The sequence below is a fragment of the Rousettus aegyptiacus genome, unplaced genomic scaffold (assembly GCF_014176215.1).
Source record: "Rousettus aegyptiacus isolate mRouAeg1 unplaced genomic scaffold, mRouAeg1.p scaffold_m13_p_12, whole genome shotgun sequence".
Classification (NCBI taxonomy): Eukaryota; Metazoa; Chordata; class Mammalia; order Chiroptera; family Pteropodidae; genus Rousettus; species Rousettus aegyptiacus.
In genome coordinates, this window is record NW_023416287.1 from 58,159,329 (window position 1) to 58,176,262 (window position 16,934).

The 16,934-nt window shown below is 35.1% G+C and overlaps 1 protein-coding gene and 1 pseudogene across 7 annotated transcripts in view; one reads left to right on the top strand and one right to left on the bottom strand.

Moving 5' to 3' along the window:
• OSBPL1A (oxysterol binding protein like 1A) overlaps positions 1 to 16,934 on the bottom strand; it is a 178,137-nt gene that overhangs the window by 29,437 nt on the left and 131,766 nt on the right. For all 7 annotated transcript variants that reach the window (XM_036229911.1, XM_036229912.1, XM_036229914.1 and 4 more), the window contains one exon: positions 1,804 to 1,879. In XM_036229911.1, the coding sequence (XP_036085804.1) occupies positions 1,804 to 1,879 (76 nt within the window). The remainder of the gene's footprint in view (positions 1 to 1,803; positions 1,880 to 16,934) is intronic.
• LOC118610246 lies at positions 13,962 to 14,079 on the top strand (annotated as a pseudogene).

Consider the following 16,934-nt stretch of genomic DNA (forward strand, 5'->3'; position numbering starts at 1 on the left):
TCAAATTACGGGAGGTATGACCCAACATAACATTATTTCCCATCTTTTAAAAGAATGGGTAGCCTCCATTTGGACAGAATGCTTATTTAGACATAACCTAGACAGACTGTTGGTCACTAGTGTCAATGAACTCATGATACCACCACTAAATCTGATGCCCAGGGAGATGAGAGATAGATTCAAGCAAGTACTTTCCACAGTGGCCAAAAAGACTAAACCACATCTGAAGTTTTCTCACAAACTTTGTTGACAAAATAGCCCTAGAGTAATTCTATGGTAACTGTGGGTTTCATTCATTAGCAGGTTGTGAAACCAAAGTTGAAATCACCATTAATTTAACATAACAGAAAATATTTGTTGTAACGATGAATATTCTTTTGTAAAACTGGTTTTAATTCATGCACACATACAAATTTGCATCCTAGATCACCACAGTATGTTTAGTAAAAGTTTGAACAATACTGACTCTGTGGAATACAGATAAATTTTTTTGTCCTGAAAATTTCAGTTCCAAAGAGACTAAAATGTATAATTAATATCTTATTTAACACATATACATTTAATTTGTCCTGATGAATCTTAATAGAAATAGGATGAGAGCCCCACATCTTCTAATTCTGTTATGATTAAGCTATTAATAATAATACTGGGTATTCTGCTAAACCAGGGACTACCCTATACATTTTACATAAATTATCTTATTAATCTCTCAATATACCTGTAGGTACAAATTATTCTCCTAATTTTACACAGGAAGAAACGCTACTCAGGGACGGACAGCAGAGTCTCATGGACAGGAAGTGGCAGGACTGGGATAAAGCCCACATCATCCAGCTACAGAGCTTAGTTGAATTACTCTCCATACAGAAGGATCAGAAAATATTTGTTTAAAATGAATGTTTCTGTGATTAGTTCTTTGGAAATTATATTTAGGTCTCAGATGACATTACCCAAAGCAGGGAACCGGGATATCAGAAAAATGCCAAAGTGGGCACATCACCAGTTCAAAGGATTTCAAGCATCAGAGTGAAAATGAATAAAAAGTGCCTGTACTTATCAGTGCAGTAAAGCTCTTGGAGTACCCCCAGGCTGCACACTAGATTGCAAAATTTACAAAGGTAACAAGCATCCAGGCAGATTCTTTAGCAGCTCAAGACTGACATGTTTTTCAATTTTCATCATTCTAGGGGTCAAAGGTCATGCTAGAAGAATTAAGACAACTTTACTTAGAATTCTAGCCTGACTGACACCAGGGTGGAGACGTGAACGACTATTTTCAAGGGAATCCAAGTATTTATATAATAAATTTTGCCATCTGCTGGCCCTCCCCCCGCACCCCCCAAAAAAATCAGATCCACTTGCACAGCTAACTAAGCAGAGACATATTCCAAATATCCAATACCACAGTTACAAATTCGAACTGCAAAAACCTGCTCTATGCACAGAAATCTAAGTGAAATTAAATTCTACACTTTGGGGAGTCCATTCTTTCTGAGAGAATTTCTGGGTAATTCTATGGGAAAGTACAAACCTGGTGTGGCAAGAGGAAAAGAGCATTTTATTTTCCTTACAATGAAAAGTCACATTAAAGCCATATTAAATTGCATAAAGAGTGGTTCAAATTCTATCAGGGAAACCTAATAAGATTTTCCCCAATTTCTGATTCTCAAAGTTTCTATAAACATTGCTGTGCATCACTCTTATGCCAACATTAAGATTCCCTTCCAAAGGATAAATGATGAAATGCATATTAGCTTAATGTTATATTATAGAATTATATTAAAGAATTAATAGTTAATTTACCATTCCGATACATTTTCTCAGGATGCTCCAGATACTGAAGTCATTTCTGGAAAACATAGGGGAGGGCAAGCTTGTTCTGAAAATAAAAGAAAAATAAAAAAGAAGGATGTAATTTTAATGCCATTGACATTGGGAAGAAAAAGTTATTGTCATTAATATGAGAGCATATTATGCTTATATCCTAAAAACGTGTGTCACAGACAAGGTACAACAGGCTCAATCTGGGGATGTAATCCTGTTCACTGCAGTTCTGGCTTCTGAAAAATTTCACAGCACACCAACCAGCCTTATGTTCTCGGCAATATTCTCATTTGAATTCTCCCAGGCCTGCCTGGTTGCTGTCTAGCTGTTTGGACCACCTTGGAAGGATGCTGTCATTTCATGCGCCGGCACGTCTGACCCTGTTGTTTGGTTCAAGACACACCTGTCATGTTCTGATACTTAATAAATTATTTTATTCTAGTTGCTAAATAATGCAAACAAAATGCCATCCAGAGCTTAGTTTAAGGTATTTTAAGAAATTAAATAGGAAAATGAAAAACTATGAAAGCCAAAGTAAAATTGAGGCCCTGCATCACATACATTAGGACTTTCCCAAAGACACTGAGACTGAACAAAATGTAGTGACTCTGGATAAACTGGAAAGCCCCTAACAAATTAGCCTCTACAGCAGGGGCATTCTCGAAGCCTCTGAGTGGTTTTGGGAGTAGCCAGAAGGAGGGTAGCTGTCAGAGACAGAGAGGGTCTACAGTGTGAATGAGCAGCACACCTGAGCTCAGGTGTCCTGAAGCCAGGTGTGGCCTGCAGGAAGCCAACCCACCTTCACAGACCACAAAAGCAGCATGACCAGAGGTGCTCACGTCGATTTTCTTAAACTGTTATAATAATGCATTCTCTTCTGCTACCTTAGATTACGGCAAGGGATGCTGGTTTTCTAGCTACCATTTGAAATATACCCACGAAACTAAAATAATAAAGAAAATATTAAACAAAAAATGTATCTTCTAAAGAACTTCTATAAACTAAATCAATTAACTTGAGTTATAGAAGTTAATCAAGTTTTAAGATTTTAAATAAGTAATATTTAAAATAATTTATGGTCAAATTCTTCTGATTGCTTTTCCTTTTTTAGGAACACACACTGCTCATTTGGCAGATCTGTCGTCTAACCAATCTGCTGGTTAAGTGGCCACAGATGGTATTTAAATCACATTCTGCCCAATCCAAGACTATCAATCTCTGTGACATGAACAACGGAACACAGGGACAGAATCTCTGCTGTTATCTAACATTTGCATGTATGATACGGTTTTAGAAACATATATAAACTAAATTTTTCATCTCCTATGTATGAAAAAGTCAGTCAGAAGTGTAACATATACCTAGGAAGTTATGAGCCTGAATAAGCTTCATGAAGACTGAATGAGGAGCTATAATTCTCCCAACAAATGCTTACATCGAATATATATGTTACTATTCTGATTAAAGGCAAGAACAGCAGAAGGACAAGAAAAGCAAGAAATATTTTGGAAGCAAGAAAAAGGAGACATTCAAGCTTTACTTTTATTCTCAATTTAGAGATCGTCACAGGATTGCCAGCCAAGAATCCCACCCAGGAATATCCAATACTCATTTTTATGCACATAACTCTTGTGATGTTTTATCAAAATGTGGTAATCATTCAGTTATGAGGAGGCCAGGTTAACTGCAACATTCATTATCTATTCTAAACACAATCAGAAGGCAGAGGTGAAAGGGATTGTGGAAGGTAAAGAAACATGGCAAGGCCCACACTATTTTCTTGTGACACACAGAGCCAAACTCAAATCCTCCTTCAAACCACATTGAGTGGAATAAACTGATCGGAAGCAGCAAGACAAATGATGGCCTAGAGGACAAGTACACAATGCAGAAATCGAGACACAGTAAATGACCTAGGGTTGTTGACTGTAATCTAAGTCAACAGGAGGCTGAGGCTGCCAAAGAGGTAGGTGCAACCTCAGACTGCCCAAAGAAGAGCAGCCAGAACATTCCCACGAGCAGCTCTGCAGCCGTTAGAGCAGAGCTAGGATTCAGATACACAGGCCACTTTAAAAAGGAACCTTAACTCCCTGACTCAGGTCGACTTATCAGAGGTTAGGCAAAGTCTGGAAAGCAACTCAAGCAATGGCTGAAGGAAATGTGTAGTCAGAAGAAACAAAAGAAACCATACGTCTGGGGAACAGTGGGCATGAGAGAGGTCTTGGGGTAATAGAGGATGGGACAAGGGGTGAATGGGTAATAACATTCCCGTAACCCCGCTCCCCATCTCCAGCAGCTGCTTTCGCCACACGCCTGCACCTGCTTCGTTTTCCTCCACAGCACTAATCAACATGTGACCTGCCATAGGGTCTCCTGAGCACTTTAGATGATGCACCCCAAACTGTACTCAAGCTCCCTGAGAACTCATGTTTCATGCACTGCTGTGTCCCTGTTGCTTAGAACAGAGCTTAACACAAAGAAACAGTTTAAGTATTTGTTGAATAAACTTTGGAATTTATAAGGCCTCTGAGTATACATTATCTCTTTCGTAAAGAATTTGGTTTAATCTGTGCTACTCAAGGGATTAGGATTGGACGACTGATGGAAGTTACAGGACAGCTAACATAGAACCCTGTCTTATAATTAATTCCAAAAATAGGAGAAAAAAGATTCTTATGTAGGAAGGGTTTCAAACAGAGACTGAAGGATCCTTTTCAGTCGTCATCCAGAAAGGCACTCTTGTACTGGCTGGGAAGTTGATCTAGATCAGGAAGGGCCAGGGATCTTGCTAAGCATCCTACAGAGAACAAGACAGGCCTCCACAACAAAGAACTGTGAAGCCCTGAGTGTCAGTGGTGCCAAAGATGAAAAACCTGCCATAAACATACAATGGATAATCTTAAAATTTTATGGTGGCTATATTTTTAAAAAGTAAAAAAAAAAAAAAAAAAAAGGCAAAATAAATTTAATTCAAATATTAATATCCAAAATATTAGCATGTTGACATGTAATCAATATAGAAATATTAATGAAGCACTTTAGATTTTTTTCCCATACTGTCTTCAAAACCTAGCATGTATTTTACATTTAGAGCACATCTCAATTTAGCTACTACTTTTTCAACAAAGTAAAATTAATTGCAACAAAACACTAAAGTTATGTTCATTGGGAAAATATTCTAGTTTATTTTTACAAATTAAACTTAATAATAATAAAAATTAAATAAGACTAAAAATTCAGTTTCTCTGTCACACTAACCATATTTCAAGTGCTCAAAATACCACAGGGCTACAAGAAGACATATGGATTTTTGGGATTCCTTCTGAAAACAAGATTAGAACTGCCCTAAGATTGTAGGGGAAGAATAAAAAATTGCTCAAATATAGGAGTCTACGGTCCTTGAGAGACAAACCTGCCTATAATCTAATCATCGAGAAAATGTTAGATTTTCTGCAGTATTATTTAAAAGAAGCAAAAGAAATAAATTATTAAAAAATAATTTGTACTGAAAAAGATACATTTCTGTATTTAAAAATTTTACTCCCTACACCAGAGGGAAAAAAAGTCTCTACTGATATTGGATAAAGAAGGTGTTACTCCAGGCAGAAATAGGAACAGAGAGCAGCAATCAGAAATTTCAGCCTGAAGTCAAAAATAAATTATTCTCTTCCCTTGGAGTTTATCTGAGAGTCATTATCTTGAATTCTATGCTTCCTTTTTTTCTCTACACAGAGAAAAAAACACCCTGTACCAGGGACTGAGGAGCAATATGTCCTGGTTCTATTTTCAACCATACAGATGACATTATGGCTATCTACATAACGACAAAGTAACTGGGGTTTTCTAATGAAAAGCCCCATCGCGGGTGCTTTTCCTTTGTGATACAAATGGCTCCGCTAGTTATCCCACCATTATTCCCTGCCCCCCAGTGTTGCAGACAGACCCCAAACTGAACCAAATTAATTTATGAAGTGTGACTAACAAATGCTGCACCAGAATCCCCTTTATTCTGAAAAGTTGTACAAGTTCAGGAGATCTTAGCCCCGCAAATCTTTAAGATGTTTTTGGATGGCAGAAACTATATGAAAGGCTCATCCTGACAGAGTCTTGAATCCCTGTGACCTGCAGGTCCCCTCTATCCATCCATCTGCTGGATATTGGGCCCACTGCCTTTCCGCGCTGTGGATTACTGGGTTAAACACAGAACACTGTTTGCTCATGAAACTCTTTAAAAAAAGAGAAGAAAAAGATTATTAAACAAAGAGAGGCAAATTAAGCTTGGGCTGAAATTAGCTACTAGGGGTTTCATGCTTTTCAGGTTTGCTTCTTAATTTTCAGGAAGCCACATGAGCTCTTCTGGGCCTTGTGTACGAGCATGAATGTAATCCTACTGAGATACTGTAATACTTGGGTGGGGGGTCTTTTCCACAGAAGATATAGAGGAACCATGGAACGGGAACCAGAGCCACAGCAGACGTTCCTGCAATAGCCTATCTGCACAGCCTGGGCAAACCTCCAAGGCCAGCAGCTAGCTACACGGCTGTACGAGTCACCTTATTTGGCAGCTCTATTTGTATTAAGAAAACTAGTGCCTGGGGCAATTACAGTCTTTCAGAAACAAGGTTTCATTTTAACTGCATATAAGTTTTAAAGAATTTTAAAAATTCTGTTATTTTTATAAAGTACAAACATATTAAACATTCAGTCATTGGTGATATTATTTGCCCACTGACTTAGAGTCTCAATTTGTAAGAGCTCTTTGTATATTACAAATATTTTATTTACCATCTACACTGTAGATAACTTTTTCTAAGTCTAATATTGGTCTTTTGATTCTATTTGTAGTATAACTAGCCAAATCAAATCTATTAACCTAGAAAGACTACACATATTAGGGCCAAAATCTATATGTGAAACTTTAAAAAACAATTATCTTTCAGTGTTTCCCCTATGGACAAAATAAAAACAATTCATTATTCTATTAAGAGTCACTCTGGAAAAACATTAATCTCTTAAATCATAAAGTTTTCTAATCTCATTCTTAAATTTTTAGAAATTCAAATTCCATATCAAAACCAAGACAACGTACAACAAAAATAATCTCAAGCATTTACCACATAAAGTAAATATAATTAAATGAGAAATAAAAGATATGGTTCATTTTTCAAATTATAAGGTAATACATTATATAACAAATGAAACAGATAAAGAACTAGAGAGTCATTTATTCCCATCTCCCACACCAATGTAAGAGCCTGGAGGGCTCCCTCCCATACTTCTTTCTCTGCACAGGCATATGCAAGTATGTATTTTTTAATTAAAATTTTACTCTACAGTTCACATTGTCCAATCACTAAATAATATACACCAAGGACATTCAAGTTGATAGATATAAGTATATTTGTCTTTTCAATATCTGTATGCATAGGCACCTGTGCACATGTATGTAGCATACCATGTATGCTGGTTTTATTTTTTATGCAGTCTTTCTTCTTGCCTCTTCTTTTCACTTTCCAATTCACTCCCGCATCTCTGTCACCACTGTGCCATACTGTAACCCATGTTAAAAAAAATATTTTTCTGTACCTTTCCACATTTTCTCAGTCACAAATAGAACATGCCCATGCTGGGTCAAAAAGTATCTCTAGTTTACAATTCCATGGATGTTGCCAGATTGCTTTCTGAAAGGTTTTTAACATTTTTACATTTTACCAATAGCCTATGACAGCACTTTTTCCCACAGCCTCACCAGCAGAAACTGTGTCAAGAGGTATTCTTTTGCAAGTTCCGTCAATCTGACTACTAGAAAGTGATATCACATTGCTATTTTGTTTTTTTTTTTTTTTTGACTACTAGTGAATTAGAACATCTTTTCCTATGTTTAATGACTATTTGGGTTTACACATCTATAAACTATCTTTTATATAATTTATAATCACTAGATTTTTGTCAATTTGTAAGAATTTGTTGCATATGAGATATTAATCATTTATGTATGTCTTTTTTACATGTGTATTTTACATTTTTTATTATTAAATTTATTGGGGTGACATTTGTTAATAAAATTATACAGGTTTCAAGTATACAATTCAATAATATGTCATATGTATACTGCATTGAGTGTTTACCATCCAAAGTTAAAGTTCTTTCAGTCTTTTATTAATCTTTTATTTAGGCTGCAATCAAATTCTTTAAGTGATCAAAAAATATATATGTCTATCTCAAGACCCTATCTCTACACAAAAACAGCTAGAAACCTTTAAGGTGTTTGTCCTTGCTTATTCATTGTGGCCCTCTTGTGACTACAGCTTAAGATTCTTATGCCCTCTGGCCTCTATGCCTGTCATAATGGGGTCTGTGAAGTCACCCAGTTCTCTTTCTTACAAGACAGAGAAGCTATCTCTCCAACATTTCTCTTACCCGGGCTTCCAGGAATCTTAGTAGTCTACATTTTTATTTAGCTTCATTCCAGCTTCTATTTCCTTTAAAAAGACCCTTGATCATTGATACGTATGCGTCAGGAAGGATAGGAAAAGTTGTTTTTTAAAAGCAACATTTTCACAAATGCTGTGACATCACAATATCACCTAGCTAACTTTAAGTGAATTCTACCAAGATAAAGTGTTTGAATACTAATAGCTAATATTTATTGTTTACTCCATTTCAGACCCTGTGCTTGTCCATGGTAACAAATGTAATGAGTGGTAGAACTGGGATCCTTGAACTTCAGATCCTGAGCCTCTGGGTTTCAGGGTTCTGATGGCCACTTGCTGTAAACTTGAACAAGCCCTATTATTCCAAGTCTCAGTGTTTCTACTTAGAGAATGACAATACTCTTTTATTTATGGGTCATGGTGAGGTTCCAATGAGACAATGCATATAGAATAGTGTTTTTTAATCTTTTGGACCTATTCATTGGTGGTTTGTAAACTCAATTTAATGGTTCATATAACCAGTACATTAAAAAACAAAATACATATAGCAAGGATAGGTATTGCAAATGAAAATTTTGTTCCAATAATAATCACACACTCCTATATGTGTGTATTGTATGATCAGAGATAAAATATATAGTTTTTACTATGCAATTTCCACTCAGTGCCTGGCAGATATAAACTTTTGACATAAAGTGGATACTGATGTTATTACTAATTATTTCAGGGAAAAAACGTCACTTTTTTGAGTTGTTAAAGATTCGAAACTATACTATTTTCTGGAGGAACACTTTACTAGTTTTGAAAAAACAATCCAGAAAAATGGCTGCTTATTAAACAATATTCAAAACTATACAAAGGTTTGCACAGAGAAATAGGTAAGAATTACTTCTATTACCCGAGAGACAAGCAATAAAATGATTCAAGATTTGTGCTGTTTCTCCCTGATAAGGCATCACACAGGAGGATGAACAGTTTAGCCAATGGTCTCACTTGTGATCAGACACCAGTAAAACCTAAGGTTATTTCTGGAACTTCGGACCCTGGCCTCAGAATCCCTGATTAGGAGGTGGGGAAATCTTAAACAAAGGTTCTTTAAACAGACTATGGTTAAAGAAGAATGAAGCAACTGAGGAGGAGCTCCTACTGGGTAAAGTCCCTTTCTTTCTTGTCTTTTGTTAGTATTCTTTGTTTTAATGTCATATGATATGGGTGAAAGTGCTAGAAGAATTCTGTTCAAATAACATTTTTCATTTCATTGAAATGATGAAAGGGAATATACTAACAAATCCCAAATTTAACTGTATTGTGCTTTAAACATTCCATAGACATTATTAAAGAGTATTAAAACAAACTTGAGGGTACTTCCTTTCACCAAATACATCCTTGGGGAAGACTTTAAGCATGGCTCCCCTACTCAGGCACCTCCTAGGGGAAGGAACGAGCTCAAACTCAAATATGTTGTCACCAACGAGATTTTAAAAGCAACTCCAACGTTTGGATTTAAAACACTTAAGTTGCCAAGTAATTTCACAATTTTTTATTTTCCCTATCTTCATCCCCTCTGTTATTTTGGTATACAACTGCCACCCACTAGACTGTACATAATTCTTCCTGAAGTTAAGGATTATTTCTGTTCTCCCCTGCATGTAGCGGGTGCTCAATGTTTTAAAATAAATGGTTTTATCTAATATCTTTTTAAGTTAAAATGAGCCAAAGAGAGAAAAAAAGTGAAAAAAATGAGAGATGGATATGTAGCAAGTGAGGTATGAAGAACACAAATAATCAATGTCTCTAAGTCATTCTTAAGAAAACATTTTCAAAACAACATTTCTTAACAAAGATTTTTCACTTGCATTTCATAATTAAACATTTGTTCATGTTATTAAATATTCTGAAGGAACCATAATTTTCAGTAGCAAAATATTCATTTGGATATTTCAAAAATCAAAAACAACCTAATTTTAACCTCTGGGTCAATATCAAAAGAATGAACTACAAATCTAAGAAAATAATTTCATAGAAAATCAGATTTCAAATACACCTAGAACTGTAATAGTGAAATTGGTATGTGTACATGTATTTTATACTTATATGTGTATATCTATTTGCAGTTATTAGATACGTATCACCATCATTTCTTAACTATCAGTAAGAATTCTTCCCCTCCTCCTCAAATCCATTCTCCCAATTTAAATATAATCCTAATGAATATAGATTGTATTTGAACCTAACCATCTTTAATTTCGATTATATTACTTATGTTTAATAAACACATTGAAATAGTCTTACAAATTAGGAAGGCATTAGAAAGAACTATAAAATGAAATTACATTAAAAGTTGAAGATTAGATTTTAAAATGACGTTACAAGAATTATTACAGTAATAAGTCTTATTTCATCTTCACAAATTTTGTATAATCTTACTTGAAACCTTAACATAGTTCATCAGGAATACAGTTCACAAATCCGCTCTTTAAAAAAAGATTGAAAAGGAAGTAATGAGAGGAGAAGCCTAGTAATCCCACTACTAATGGGTAAACATATTCTTATTTAAAAGTCACATGAAAAGTATCAAGTTCCATTTTGAAAATTTACCACTCTCTATCCCTTCTTCCTACAGCTTAGGATAAGGAACCCTAGAGAATGTAACACTACTACTCACCCTCCACTAATTTATTGAAAACATGCAAGGCTGCTGTTGCAGATTTAGTTCATTTCATATTACCATTAGAGTCTAAGCTCTGTGGAACCTGCAGTCAGAACACAGCCGGTACTCAGTAAATATTGCTGAGATAAACTTCATGCCAGCTGGTTTTCTATTTATTATGGATCTAGGCTGCGTAAACAGTCCCACAATACATTTATAATACTAAATAGTTTTTTCCATAGTACAACCAAAAAAAGGCTATATATTTACTTTGAGAAATTAAATTTTGTCATTCTCATCAAAAGATACTGACGAAATTACCTTGAAGAACATATATCATCAGTGATATCAGAGAGATTCAAAGGAAGTGGTTAAATGTTTAGGGTAGGCAAAGATTTCTTAGAGAGGACACAAAAAAAGTCCTAACATAAAAGAGAACTATGAGGAAGTGAACATTACCAAAATTAAAAACTTCTGTTCAAAATAAATAAAATTGGATCTAACTATACTGCATATAAAAACTAAAAAGTAAAAAAACAAAAACTTCTGTTCAAAGAAGATATTAAAGATGTCTGTTCATGGAAAGACAAGCTACAATATAAAACATATTTGATAAAGAATTATATCAAGAATATATAAAGAGTTACCACAGATCAATAACACAAATACATATGACCCAATTTAAGATGGGCAAAACTCTCAGAAACATCACAAAGGAAAATATAATGATGAGTAGTAAACAAAATCATTTCAGAAAACCACGACATTATACCATGCCATACCCATGAAATACCAAATGTTAGTGAGGACATGGAGCAACTGAAATTATCACATATTGCTCAGAACTGGCTTTGGAAAACAGTATAATGATACCTTGTAAAGCTAAACATATACTCTCTAAAGGAACATAAAATTCTACTCCTATGTAACAAAGAGAATAAAAACATGTCCATAAAAAGATGTGTACACGAATGCTTAGAGCAGCTTTATTCATTATAACTCCAAACTGGAATCAACCCAAATGTCCATCAACAGGGGTCTAGAGAAACAAACTGTTGCATATTCAAGCAATGGCATACTATTCAATAATAGTAATAGTAATAATAATAAACATTGATATACGCAATAAGGATGAATCTCGAAAACATTATGTTGAGTGATTCAAGCCAGACTCAAAAAGAATACATAATGTACTATTCTATGTATAATGGAGTTTAAGAACAGATAAGACTTACCTACAGTGACAGAAATCAGAACAGTGGCTTTCTCTAGAGGGTGGAGATTGACTAGAATAATAGTTAGAGGAAACTTTCTGGAGTGACGGAAAGAATCTACATCTTGATGGGGATGGAAGTTCCATGGGTTTGTGCATGTGCCAAGACGCCCAAATCGTACACTTAAGATTTGTGAATTTCACTGCACATAAAGTTTACTTCAACAAAGAAAAACTATAAAATAATTTGTTGGTATAGATGAGTATTTCTCAAAACTTTTTGGTGTTAAGATCAATTTAATTCTTAAAAATTATTTAGGACCCCTTAATGGGGAGCATGGCATAGGGAATGCAGTTAGCATTACTATGTTGGCTAGGTGGACAGCCAGGGGAGAGAGGGAGCAACTGGGGGAATCGTTTTATGAACTATATAGATGGCTAACCAATGTACAGTATACTTGAAACTAATTTACCTTTTTAAAAAAATTATTTAGGACCTCAAAGCATTAGTTTTCTTTTACTGGGGGTTATATGTATCATTACTATATTTGAAACACTAAAAAAAAATTAATTTTTACTTCTCAATTTAGTAAAAGTAAAACCAATATGTTAATAAATAACTTTTTTTATGAAAAAAATAACTATATTTTCCAAAACAAAAATAACTTAGTAAGAAGACTGGCATCATTATACCTTTTGCAACCTCTTTAATGTCTGGATTACAGAAGGTACCTGGCTTCTCATAACTACTTCTGCATTGAATCTGTGATATCACATATTATGTAGTCTCTAGAAAACTCCACTGTACACTTATTAGTGAATGATAACAAAAAATGCAAATGTCTTAGTAATATAGTGAAAATTATTTTAACCTTGGGGTTCCCCTTGAAGGGTCCTGAGTACCCCACTGCCATCACCATCACGAGCCCATAGATTCCACTTTATAGAACCATTATCATTGAGAGTCGGCAAAAGGGCACCCCTCTTTTCTCAGTATATCTCTAGGAAACTTGGGAACAAGTCAATAAAAAAACAAACATTTATTCAAAAACACTGGCTGAATTTCAAGTACTACTATGCTTGGTTTTGAAGACTGCAGAAGGCTAGACCAACAAAATATTCAAGAATGTTTTCAGTTGGGATACTTCTGATCAAAATGTAATTTCATTTCTGAATTCTGCTTTGACTCTTTAAAACCCTGGCACTTCTTCAACTAAATGGGTTTAAAGGTATTTGTAATCATTAAGACTTTTCGTATTATCCTAATATTTAAATCTGAGAGTAAAACAAGTTTCTTTGGTCATAGAACTCAAAGAATTTCAGCTTGATTAAATCTGATTTTATCATTATAAAAATGATGCTCTCTTAAAATTACTATTGTTCTTCAGTTATGTAATATTAACTAAAATTGTACTTTTATATATGTAGAGATTTAAGATCCTCAAAGCATCTTACATATGAAATATTTTATTTTTAATATATTAACATCAACACAATTAAAATAACAAATTTACCTATACAATTAAATTCCTAAAATCTACCTTTCCCAATTTCTACAGAAGCAAGCTTGGACAGATCTTAAAAAGACACCATATATGTCGCTTATAACTCTTTTCTTATATGACTGATATTGTATTGTACCTTCTACCAACTTCCAGGTTTGAATTCTGGCATACACAGGAATCTCAAGTGCTTTCTGCATACCTAGCATGTCACTCTGAAGCCTAGTATGAACCAGCACCATAACTTAGGGCTGGGTCAGACATGAAGGTGATGGCGTTACCCAGACAGCTGGGTATTTAAACCGCTCCCAGATATCTTCAACTAAAATGAGCCTAGAGTTTACAGCCATGCCACCCTGAACAAGCCCAATCCCATCTGATCTCGGAAGCTAAGCAGGGTCGGGCCTGGTTAGTACTTGGATGGGAGACCACTAGGAAGACCAAGTGTTGTAGGCATAAAACATAAAAAATAAGGGATTGTAAATTGACAAGGTCCTTGCAATCTATGAGGTCAACCAAGGGTTACCTTGCCTAAAAAAAAAAATAAAAAAATAAAATAAAATGAGCCTAGAGTCTTTGAAGTAGGTCAGTACAAGTCTAAGGTAAGATCCCTAAAACTAGTCATACGCTTTTTTTAGTTACTATGCATCTTATAAAAATTCAATAGCCTGGTTTCCTATTTTAAGTTTATTTAACTGTAATATTGAAAATTTTTATGTAATTATTTGATATTACTACTTGATTATGCTGTGTATTTTTATAATTTTAGATTTTTTTCATTTTTGATCTTTTAAATTATAAAAATTTTATGATTATCACAATAAATCTGGCTATATGTAGCAATGAGGCCAGGGTGTTATACTTGGTTTACAAGAGGTTTTACTTGATATTAATAAGTTAAAATTGTATACTCAAAATTTAAAATTAATTTTCTTACTGGCTTTCTAAAATTTAAAATTCATTGTCCAAAGTAAGTAATATGGTAAATTCTTACTCCTATTAGTCTGTCAACATTACTGGATTAACTTAGCCTATAGAACCATCACATTCCCAAGCTAAAACTGATAAGAACATACCTATGAGCCAGTTCTTTGATTTAGAAAGAAGTTGTCTGTCTGGACTCCTAGATTCCCTCACTTTGGCCTACTTCATGGTGTTCAGCACAGCTGGGCGAAAGGCAGGGCACAGAAAGGCAGACCTTAACCTAAGGAAAAGGTACGCATTCTTTGCTCACCCATCTAAGAATAAGATTTCACATAATGGGTGCTAGAACAGACAGGAACTGAAATGAAGTGAGGATAGTAGACCATGGTAAGGTCATTTTCACCTCTTAATGGCAGAGAGCACTGATAAAATGCATGGTGTGTGCAACACAGATCAGAGCCAAACATCTTCCTCCTGTCTCACACAAAAGCTTACTGAAGCTTCTTGCCGTGTGGACGGCTAAGGAGCAGAGAGGCATCAAGATGGTGAGCCCGAAGCTTCCACTATCACCTCCCCGCATTTTAGAAAGAATCTGAGGCTGTTTATTGCTAGTGATTTTGCTGGAAGGGGAGGGGAAAGAAGTTTTTCCCGACTGTAGTAGAGATTTCTTGGACTCTATACTAAGAAATGTCTCATTTTGGAATTTAAATGTGCTCCAGCTGCATTGGGAGTCTGGTAGTAGGCAGTTCGCGGTATGAGAGACCCTAGAGTAGATCTTAGTGCTTGATCCTTGAACATGGCCCTGGAGCAAGATGGTGTTTAACGGGTTATATGTTTCCCAGAACACCACAGACAAGGACTTCACATCTCCAAAAGAAGAGTCTGGGGACTATGCAAAGAGTAGTTAACAGTAAGAGCACACACACAGAAACGGTGACACACTAAATAAAAGAAGTGTCCTGCAAATACCACTCGGTCTCTTTCTGTGGCTCTAGCCTTTTTAGACTTACTTCCTTTTAAACCACACCAACTTTTCCAGAATAAATATAACCATTTGTTTGTGATCGTCTTTAGCCAGTCCAACTGCCTGATTTAACTCCCTTTTTTAAATGATCTGAGATGTTTTTGACTGCTTACCATCGGAGGGATAGAATTTCTAGGAAGAGTTGAATTTCTGGTTCCTTCCTGCTCTGTGACACATAATACCTCCAGGGGTTTTATCTGACATATATGGTAGTTTCCCTTCTGTTTCCTTTCTGATTGCACTAAGTATAGTGAAATATCTGTACTGCAAAGAATAGGTTTCTTCTGCTAGGAAAGATTACACAGTGTCCTAAAACATGATCGGATCCAAACAGTGTGCTTGACCTGAGATATTTTTGTTCTTTCTGATAAGATAGGTTATGTTAATCATATCCTGAAGTAAAATAGCTGCAAAGCTTGGTTTTCACTAATAATAAGTGAATGCAAAATCATTGAGGAGAAATAAGTAATTTCCATGAACACATTACACCTTTAATCATTCCTGCATCCTTTAGAGTATTCTGCTTTGGTGGGAAGTTGGTAGATAATGGAGATTACAGGAAGAGAAAATTATTTTTTCCTCTAGGGTTGTTTAAGGAGAACAAATTTTTATCCCAGATCTGTTTAAAACTGGGAGAACTTTCATTGCGTTCATGTGTTCTTTTGTATGCTCATGTCAATACAAGTGGAAATTTATAAAGGCCCAGAAAACAAGTTCCATGTCCACTTCAATTTGTAATAGTGCCCAGCATTGAGCTAACAGCAGATGGGTGCTTAATAAATCCTTTGGGACTATGATGTTAATTATCCATAAATTATCACATAAAAGAAAAACATAATTGCATTAACTCAAGGCTGGGACAAACTGTCTTAAATTAAGAATATAAAGCCTTTTGTCTGGTATGTAACTCTTTGTTATTCTGAACATCTATAAATCTTTATAATTTTAAGAAAAGAACAGAGGCTGTAGGTAGGAAAACCTGGTTTGAATTCAGGTCCCATCACTGATTGGCTGGGTGATCTTGGGCGAATCAATTAAACTTTCTGCGCTTCAGTTTTTTCATCTGTAAAATTGAGAATATAATCATATTATCTGTCCTATCTATAACTCAGATATTTTCAGAATCAAAAGCTTTGGAGTTTGTGCAAATACCTTATACATACAAATTTATAATCCAATGTAAATTGTAGCCATTAATATTACATATAATACTGTAAAGAGCTCTGGATCTGAAGCTGACACATATGGTCAGAAGGCAGTGGCTGTAGAAATCAGACAGACCCAGGTTCTAGCCATCTTGCTACTAGACAATGCTTTAACAGTGTTGCACATTGTAGAGATAAGTGGCTGAAGGATGGGTAGA